This window comes from Lepeophtheirus salmonis, chromosome 8 (assembly GCF_016086655.4).
Source record: "Lepeophtheirus salmonis chromosome 8, UVic_Lsal_1.4, whole genome shotgun sequence".
NCBI classification, from domain to species: domain Eukaryota; kingdom Metazoa; phylum Arthropoda; class Copepoda; order Siphonostomatoida; family Caligidae; genus Lepeophtheirus; species Lepeophtheirus salmonis.
The window spans coordinates 24,794,517-24,804,688 of NC_052138.2; the positions used below are offsets into that span (position 1 = coordinate 24,794,517).

Here is a 10,172-nt window from a genome sequence, read left to right on the forward strand (position 1 = left end):
TTGCCGAGGGAAGGGGTCGACTTAAAAGCACGTACCCTTGAATATGGTACCAAGATGTCATAAACGACGTCATAGGGAAAATGGGGCAATAAATACATTAAAATTCTGTCTATTAAGACTTGTCATTAAATGAAATATGGTACAAAGCCCATAAGGAGCCTTAGCCTTATCTTAGTAAATGCTATTTAAAAAAAAGTATATTATATAATGGGGAAAATTATTTTTGCGAGTTCCCTTTCTTCTTTTTCGTCCATTATTTAATCGGTCTTTGGGGGTTTATAAGAATAATTTTTGCTCACGCCTTCTCCCCGCGCTTTTACAAAAAAACCTGTCTCTAAATATTGAACGCTCCTATTGGACAAAAATAATATCGCCAAGAAACTACCTTTTACAGATATTGATAAAGTTGGTAATCTTTTCCCCACATGGCATATAGCTTTTGGTATATCATGTATCTATGATTTTTATAGCCGTCATTTATTACGTACTTCCTAAATAACTGTATCCTATTACTAATCAGAAAGGAATAATAAAAAATTCAAGAGTTGATAGGGGAGTGAAACAATAATTTTAGGAATTTTACTTGAGTAATAACTTCTTACCAAGTAATCTGACTTATCAATAAGAGTATGCATATATATTGTAAGTTTTTCTTGGGGGATTTTGTTTTTCAGGGGTTTTGTCAGCGGTGCATTTATTCTTGGGGGATTTTATCCGCTGTGGGATTTGTCTCGATACCACTAAAAGAATTATAAATGCTCTAAGTAATCGTTATAAATATCATTTGACGTTCAGAGATAAATACTCATTTAACCACAGAATAATCCTCTTAAAACTTGTCAAAAGTTGGTGAATTTTCATCATGGCACCATCTTTAGCGATATCACATGGTTCCAATATATATTAATTACATCACAAGATTTATATCATACTAAAAATCATATTATTGTATAAATGATATTGACAAATGACGAAGAACAGTAACAAAAGATCTAAGTAAAGTTGACTGGTTTCGTCCCTGGGTGTTTTAATCCAAAGTTTTTGGGTTCTAATACCGCTTTAAGTATAACGAAACAGCCACCGACCTCAAATAATAATTCATATTTTACACATATTCTATACTAATAAAACAAAGTTTGGCTATCTCTTGCGTAATTACCTTTATTGTATTACACAGCCTCTTATCTTAAAAGCAAACAGAAAATAGGCCAAAAGTCAATTAATAGTTAGCCAATTTTTCTCTACTACTGAACTATTGTTCAATGGTTGTTGTTTATTGTTTGCAGCTTCAAAAGTGCTAATCCATCTTCAACCAATCAACGTTTTGGACACTGATTAGGAGGAAAAAGGAGAAACATCGTCGGGTGACAACAAAATAAGTCTATATTTTTATATTAATGAGGTAACACTGTGTAGTCTGTTAAGGCCTAACTTTTGAGAGTAAGCTTGCTATTTTAAAACTGCGTCACTACTGGATCTCAGAAACATCATTGTAGCAACGAGCGTGTATTGATTAAACTTAGAGCATCATTTAAAAAGTAAAGGCGAGTACATATAAATAATATTAAATTAATTTTTTTCTGTCTGTTTGTCTACGCCGAATAACTCTGAACGTTCCTGGGTACTCTCGCAGATTTTCTAATATTAATATATACTGGCCTACAAAAAAAATTTTACTTTGGTAAATATCAGAAACTGGGAATGTGGGTTTGCTTTGACAAGCAATTTTGATAATAAGAGGAATTTACAATTTTTGCAAATTTTAATTATACCTAGTTGGATCTTGTCTGAAAGCCCAGTCCACACGGCAACGTTTTCAAAACCATGTTGTATTATTTTTATTCGGATTCAAAAGTCTCGTGTTCACACGAGAAAAAAAAATCAGCTTAATTGAGCCCGTTATCATGTTAATGAATGATGTATATGATAGGAATATTATTATCAATAGAGAAGGGAAAATTAGCGCATTCGGCATATAAAAATTAACTCCGCCTCTTATGCCCTGCCCAAATGGCAACGTTTTCAAGACAATGCTGTATATTTTTTTATTCAGATAAAAAATATTTGATCCTCGCGAGCAAGAAAACAGCTTAATTTGAGCTGTTTCAGAATGAATAGATGTATCTAAATTAATATGAGAGAAGTGGAAATAAGCGCATTCTGCAGGTAAAAATTAACTCATCTCTTCAATTTGTGCAACTTTCCTGTACAAGTTACAAATTTAACGAGTAGATTGTAAAAGTTAATTTACGCATTTACTGCGTTTTCAGATTCTTCCACTCTAGAAGCCGTTGTAAGCAAAAATATAGTTTTAGGTGAAACGGAACACCGAATTCGCGTACATGCAAACCCATATCAGATAAATACTTTTCCTTAGTAAAACTTTTCGTGTCTAAAAGGTTTTAATCTGTAGCAACAAATTTAGGTATTATCTTACATTAAAAAAATATGTAAGATTATTTTAAAGATTAATTAATTCTATAATAAATCCTTAATCCAGTAAAGTTTTTATGTAGATTTTTTTCTTTACTTTATACAAATACAGCAACACCCAAAAAAGTTATTTGGTTCTCCAGACATGTAGACAAAGTTTGAATATGAACACTTCGATCCGTGACTCGTGCTTCAATGCTATATACTCAAATTTAATTATTTTGCATTTAAATGATAAATATTTTGAAATAGGGTATTGAATGGAAAAGTGTGCTAAAGTAGAATACAAGCTGATTGAATTCGAACGAAATGGAGTATTGTTGACCTTTATAATTAGTTTCATTATATAAAAAGTAATAATTATAAATATTAAAAATTAAAATACAAGCCCAATGTTCGCTAATCCAACCCTTTAAAAAATAAGATTACCACAAAATGTTTTGATTAACTGAAAGTATTTATTTGTATTGCCCATTGTGATCAAGTCAATTCATCAAATATTTAGATCTTATCCAAAAATTGTACATCAATGTCAATAAATAGTAATAAATAATGAAGGGTCTAAGAATGAAGGCAGACAGACTGTTTTAGTAGTGATAGCCAGGCTTGGAGCAGGCTTGAGTGGGAAGAGTGAGAGTAACTGTGTTACAGTCGGGCTCTCCCAATTTGACTTCAGATTGCTCAACAGTCTCAACAGCATCAACAGTGATGGCAACATTGAAGCACTTGCGTTCCTTGATATCATTGCAGACAACTTCGTTGATTTGAATGGCCTTGGTAACACAGATTTTCTTTGGCTCAGGAACAGAGAGTTCGACTGGGACTTCCAAAGGAGTGTCGACAAGGGGAACGGAGTAGCTTTGAGTTTGGTACTCTTCACGGCAGTATTGGTGTTCTTCAGGCTTGGCAGGAGCATAGTGACCATAGGCGGGAGCAGCAGCAGAGCAAGTTGTGACCTTCATAGTTTCAGACTTGGTCTCATAGGTTACCTTAAAAGCAAAGGAATTTGAATGGAAAGGGTCAAGGGTTATAGATATAGAAGAGCCTTACTTGGGTAGTGGTGGCACTGAGGGTCTCAGGCTTCTGTTCGTATGTGTAAGTGCAGATTTCACGGTCAACAGAACGAGATGTTTCTTCACAAACGGTACGAACTTGTTCGTAGCAGTACTCATTGTCTTGAACGTTTTTGACGTTTCTCTCTACTGGAACTTGTTCGACAGCAATGGATGGAGTGCACACATCGGCGTAGATGGAGGTATTGGTGTCTCTGCAATAGATTTGGGGTCCGTATGCAGGAGGGTGAGCAGCGAAAGCCAAAGTGGCTGTGAGTAATGTAACTGCGAATGCCTAAATTAGTAGTTAAGATATTTAAGAAATAAAACAAAATGAGGAATGTATTTTTGTTTGTGGGTTTCATCTGTTAAATGAAGCTCACCTTCATGATGTTCTATTAATGAAATGGATACTGCGGATCCAATGGATGATGACTGACTGATGATTTAAACATTGTTGATGTGAGTATTTATAATATGCTTAAAAAATTTATATTAATCAGAGCCCTCTCTTTTGTAAACCGATTTAATTCAACCAACGCCCTAAGTAGGAAGAATTATATTTAATAATCTTATTGATGTTTTTCAGGTTAGGACAATTATAGATTTTCTTTAATAGCTTGCTGATTGTCTTTTAAGATTATATTTATTTATAATCTTTCCTCACTATGTAAGAAAGAGTTAATTCTGCACAATTATCATGCAAACTTTGTTTCCATAACAAAAAGTTAATAATTCAATTATCTGTATCTATGTTTTTATGAAAACCTAAAACACATAAATGAAACTAAAAAAAATTACTTAAGTACATCATAAATATTTTTATGAAGGTACGTGTAAAATTTTAAAATCCCTAGTAGCCCTTAGGCACTCTTCAGGTGTTGGTATGCCCAAATTAAGAAATATGCAAATTTTTTGTTTTTTTATCTTTCAGTGCAAGGGATTACACAATTTACCAAATTTACATTTGTAGATTTATTTTTAATGTGAAACAAGAACAAAATACAAATTATTCATACAAAATTAAAAATTGTCAGTTGTTGTTGATGGAGGAATAGTCTCATTACAGAGTCATCACATCACGTTGCACACAAAAGGAGAGTGCCGTCTTCTCTCATTCTCAGCTAGCCAAGATTTGGGGTATATTTTTAAATAGACCTAATGGAAGGATGATTCATGAATTAGTTGCCTGGGTGAAAAAGTACATAGTTCTGTACGTTGGGCAAGTCATTTTACGAACCCTATTTTATACAGTGTGTGACGAAATGACTTCTTTTTTCCAAAGGACTATACAAACAAGGTATCTCAACAACATACATCGGGTAAGTCCTCATTTTCAAATTGTCGTACAGTACCGACCACTAGTCAACCTAACTAGAATGATTGTTTTTGCGACGTCAGAGCCGATGTGAAGAGTTCATAATATAATATTGTTTAGTCATCGTTTTAATAGTAATAAGTAATTAATTACTATTATCATAAATTTATAGATTTTCCTAGTATAGCTCTATTTATATAATGACTGGCGACGGAGTCCCGTAATAAAACTTGGAGTTGTGCGAATTTATATATTAATATATGATCATGCTTTGAGCTACGTCCAGCTTATCTATCCATGATGATGTCAACGAATAAGAAGTTCCATTTTATAACTCCATGGATTTATTGTGTATCTGTGTTATTCAATAATCAACTTCTGAACATTTATATAACCAACAAAACAGTTATCATTTCATGAAATATATTGAGAAACGCGAGGAAGTAGTTTCTTGCTTTTATATTTATGTTGGTTTTGTAAATATATGATATTCCAATTAGTTAGATCTATGTATAATATTGAAGGCCTTGTATCAAACGAGTTGAGAAGTTGTTTGTCTATCCAATGATTTTTCCAAATTTAAATTCCAATATTTTATTTTTTCCAGATAAATAATATTTTATGTCTTAATTTCAGGTTATATTCATTTTAGGATTCATAAGTTCTTGGAAGCAACCCATTTTCTTTGACTATGATTGCCCTGTTACAAAGGAGCTACTTTTCAACTGCCAAGAAGAGGGATTTGTATACGTTGTGGGGTATGTGGCCAAAAATATCCTCCCCAAACTCCCAACATTAGGATTCCATGCCTCATATCTTAATGTTCCTCCTAGTCCAGGCCTACAAACTCTATAAACAGGAGTATTAATTCAACTATCTACAGAATTTATAAATTTTTCAAAGAATATAGAAGACGAATTTAATCAATTCCACAGCAACTATGTAGACACTAAACCATTTGTTATGGATAGACTGCTAAAAATCGTTCATAGTAAATTCCTTAATGAACCTCGTGAATTAATTAAAAAATTAATAGGTACTGGAACATTAATTCGACTAAAATATATTAATAAATTCAATAACATCCGCATAAAAAATAAATTAGCTAGGAAAATAAAAAAGATGACTTATTTTTTCTGTTAACCTTTAAAGTAAAAAAATATAAATTTTTTATCCTACTCTAATTTATATTTATTGCAAGTTTTGAAGTATTTTATACATTTTTTGATGTTTTCGAAATATAGATAATTCCCCACAATAATATTTTATTTTTAAGGTATATTTAGTTTTAAAAACTGATAAACATTTTAGTCTTAAGTATGAAAATGAATCACTTCATAATTATGCCCTAATTCAATCAATGAATTTAATACTATATCGACTATGACGTCATGCTCCATCGACAAACCTAAAAAAGGAAATCACGTTGTGAAAAACACACATCAGTCCAAATATGCGCAATTGATATACCTTTTATTTCTTGTTACCTTGAAAAAAAAAAACAAGTTTGATCATCAGAAACGTTTAATTTTTTTAATGATAGTACACATTTAAAAGTTTATTTATGTTGTTTTATAGGGGATGTCCCTCTATGTCATAGAATGAACTTTGTTAGCTTAATAGCAGATGATTTTTTTGTTTCGATTTATAAAAAACTTTTACTTGAGAGGTTTGAGAGGGATAAATATTTAATAAAAAAGATCAAAAAATACATCAACATATTTTATTGTATAATTTGTCAATTAAATAATTAATTATTGGGGATTCCGTAAAGGTCTTAATAATGTTGTATTTTTCCGGAATATATCCGGTTAAAATTGCTTGATTTGAACAAATAGCACCATTTTCGAACTCTTGCATAATATCAAATCTGATAAAAAACTAATTTAAACTCTCAAGCATCATCACCGTGGAGTAATTAGCGGTCAAATAACTTTGCACATTTCAAATCATGAAAAGGAATTGGAAAGAATCGTTTTTTTGTCTATTGGAAATTGAAATAATGTACAGATTTTCATAAATTTCACTAAATAAAAACTTAGGAACTTAATTGCAATTGGTTTAATCATATATAATATTATGTCAGTCCATTTTTTGGCATTATATATTTTCGGCAGCAAACACAATTTGCTTACTACTCTAGCTCATGGTAGCAATTGACTTCAATAAAAATTTTAAAATCTTGTCTCTAGAATAAAACCACGCCCATTCCACTATTACTTATACAATCTGAATTCTATGCATTATAAAAGAGGAAGTTATGTTGCGCATCCTAAATAATTTATTAATATTAAGTTTGATTTTTTTTCTTCATAGGGGTATTTCTTTATAACCTATAAAAATATAGGTGGCTATATCAAACATTTGTTTATTCAATTAGTGTATTAATCACCATGATTAAGTAATTGAATAATTTTTAACCTTTGACTTCCTAACCTACAAATTCAAAAATGAGATGTGGTATTTATCATTTACACTCACATCTAACATGGATTTATGATTATGCTATTAATGCAAGTATTCAAAGTTAGATGGTTGCTGGCAATTGCTAAATAAAATTTGAATAATCCAGTTATTTCGCGCAACCTCTTAAATAGTAAAACGCCAAGAAGGAGTTTTAAGAAGTGATATATGGGGATTAGGATAATTAAATCAGGAAAAGTTAAGGATAATGTAAATTACTATTTATTTTTCTAAATTAATTAAGCCGCTCACAAATATTTTGCTTGTACAAAAATGGGGGTATCTGTGTCCATTGCCTCGAGAATGGAAGTCAATGGGAGTCAACAGTGCTATGTGCGTGTTTATTGGGCTTTATCTCTCTCTACACCTCCACGCATAGGTAGTAGTCAAAGGGGTTCAGATCTGGAGAGTTAAGAGATCACATTTCCTTAACTCCCAAAACGTAAAGGTCCTAAAAATATTGGTTTATCCAGAATAAATCTGGTTCCAATTACCTGACTATTCGATTTGGACAAAACGCACCAACTTCAAATTCTAGCATGAAACCGTCAATTTAAGCTCCTTAGCATAATTATCTATGTAGTTATTTTGTCATTGGGCGTGTACCCGAGACAGAGGTGTACAATAATCGTAACACGGCGTTCGTATTCAGAGAGCATCTCAAGGATTTTGTACTTTTCCTTATAAAGTTTTTCTTAGCTAAATCTGATGAGCACATTTCATAACATGGATCTCAAGTTTAGCAAGATATTGAGGTTGAAACTTGTTTTGGATCTAAAATCCCCACCCTTTACAGTCAACTTCCGAATCTATTTACAAAGTAAAGTCAACTAAAGGTATTTTACGTAAGAACAAACTGTATTTTATTTACAAAATTTACGTGAGTCCTGTTGGATTAATAGGTTTGATATGAGCTCCGAGACAAATTTTTTCCCCCTTATTTTACATCCAACTCCCAATCTGTCAGGTACTGTGGTGGCCAAGTTCCGGGGCTCTACAGTAGGTATATGGTTTAATAGTTTATTTCAGTAATTATATAAGCTATTAAGTAGATATAACTAAGAATAGACACATGAAATACATGATTAAGTAAGTATTTATAGATATGTATATTATTCATCTTTGTCTGAGTTCTTAAGTATTAATTACAAACATGTCATAATTGATACATTAATTTTAGAATCCTCGGTTTGAGCAGTTTAACAACTTTTTACTTTACAAACTTCATAGATAAAATTGCAAATATATTAATATATATATATAATCAACTGATGATTCATTAATACAATGACAGATTTGTTACTTATTACCTTCCAGCATTGTAAACATTAAAAAGCAAACAAAAACAAGACTATCAATATTATTTTAGAAGTTTTTATGAAGAAAAAAATGATTCTTCTTATTTTTTTTCAACAAAAAACATATATTTGAAATAAATTAATATCAGCATATATAAACTAAATTATAGTTAAACTGATGAAAACATAACATAATTAACATTATATTGGCATTACAAATATATTAAATATAATTATTGATATCCAGAGATGAAGATCAATGTCAAAAATAATATGAATTATAAAATTGTATTAGTTTTTAAAACTTTGTAATTCTCCATTCTATTACTTGATTCTTAGATTTTGAAAATCTTTGATAATAAGTTAACGTTGTTCGTTTTTTTGTTAAGTTTCCCAAAGTATCGATCTCCCTTTCTATGATTTTTTATATGTTGGAATAGGAACCTGATTGTTTCAGGCTGAGTAAATTATTTCTTCAATTTTGCATAGAATCGCTTCTATTTTGAAAGCATTCGGAGAATAGAACAAGTTACTATGAACCAGTCAACTTCTGTTGTCTTTGCTTTTAAGGTTTCTTCTATTTATAAACTGCCCAGTTGTAAATCTAGCTTAACTTTAGAACAGCGATACAATAAGTATGCCAAATTTTCAATACTGTTTTGGCAAAAGTAGGACTTGTTAGTGCATAGAGACGATGCTTCTATTCAATAAATTTATTTTTCATTAAACGTTAATTAAAAAAAAAAAAAAAAAACAGTTTAAAACACTTCTAAAAAAGTGTTCAATTTCCAACCAAAAACTCAAAAGTATTTGAATTAATCTAAACCAAATTTAAAACAACCAACAAACAAACATATTTTTTTTAAAAATGGACAAGGACTTTAATTATTTAAAAAATCAGAAAATTATAATCAGGCAAAAATTTAGTTGATTATATTAATATCTATTACACAACGTTTACCCTTTACCAGTGGTCTACGCAAACATAAGTAAGGATGCCACATTTTAAAGAAGAAAGAGATCAAGGAGAAGGCGGAAGCGAAACATATGGTACTAATGAATTAAATATCTTTGTTAATATCAGCTGCCTATTTTATGATTTTTGGGAATAAAATGAATTTACTGCTATAAAGAGGATAATCTTCTACTTTTAATATAGCATTACTACGGGGAAAATATTATAATTTCTTAAATTCAGATATTTTTATTTATTATGCATTTTTAAAACAATTTACACCAGAATTAGGCAAGAGTGCTTACTTCAGAGAAATATAAGTTAACAACAGGACGACAAGTAGGCTTCAATTATCTTTTGTATGTGCTTTAGATTTCTGTCATGGTCATTGCCTAAATTTATTAGATAAATTTTTGTCAACTCTTTGTACGCTTTAATTTGTCACTTATATACACTTTTCGCTTGTATATTTTCATAAATATGAACTTGGACTCGAATCTGCATTTGAAGACTTGAGTAAAAAAAAACGAGATTTTATACTTTACTTGGAATTGAAACACTTCAGAATTTATTTGGCTTGATACCATTTTTAAGGAAATTTTATCAGAATCATTTAAATTTTTTTCTAGATTTTAAGTATTTCTTAAGGAGAA

General features: G+C 30.7%; 1 protein-coding gene across 1 annotated transcript; it reads right to left on the reverse strand.

The window, feature by feature from the left end:
* Positions 1-2,871: 2,871 nt before the first annotated feature.
* LOC121123204 (uncharacterized) lies at positions 2,872-3,949 on the reverse strand. The gene is made up of 3 exons (XM_040718336.2): positions 3,869-3,949; positions 3,484-3,780; positions 2,872-3,422 (listed from the first exon to the last, which is right to left on the reverse strand). Exons 1-3 carry the CDS (start codon positions 3,872-3,874, stop codon positions 3,021-3,023), a joined length of 705 nt encoding a protein of 234 aa, XP_040574270.1. The 5' UTR covers positions 3,875-3,949; the 3' UTR covers positions 2,872-3,020.
* Positions 3,950-10,172: the final 6,223 nt, after the last annotated feature.

What these genes read in the sequence shown, in the direction of transcription:
- LOC121123204 (XM_040718336.2), bottom strand. An exon ending in TCAGTGCCACCACTACCCAA is followed by an intron (nt 3,423 to 3,483) that starts GTAAGGCTCTTC and finishes TTTGCTTTTAAG; the next exon opens with GTAACCTATGAGACCAAGTC.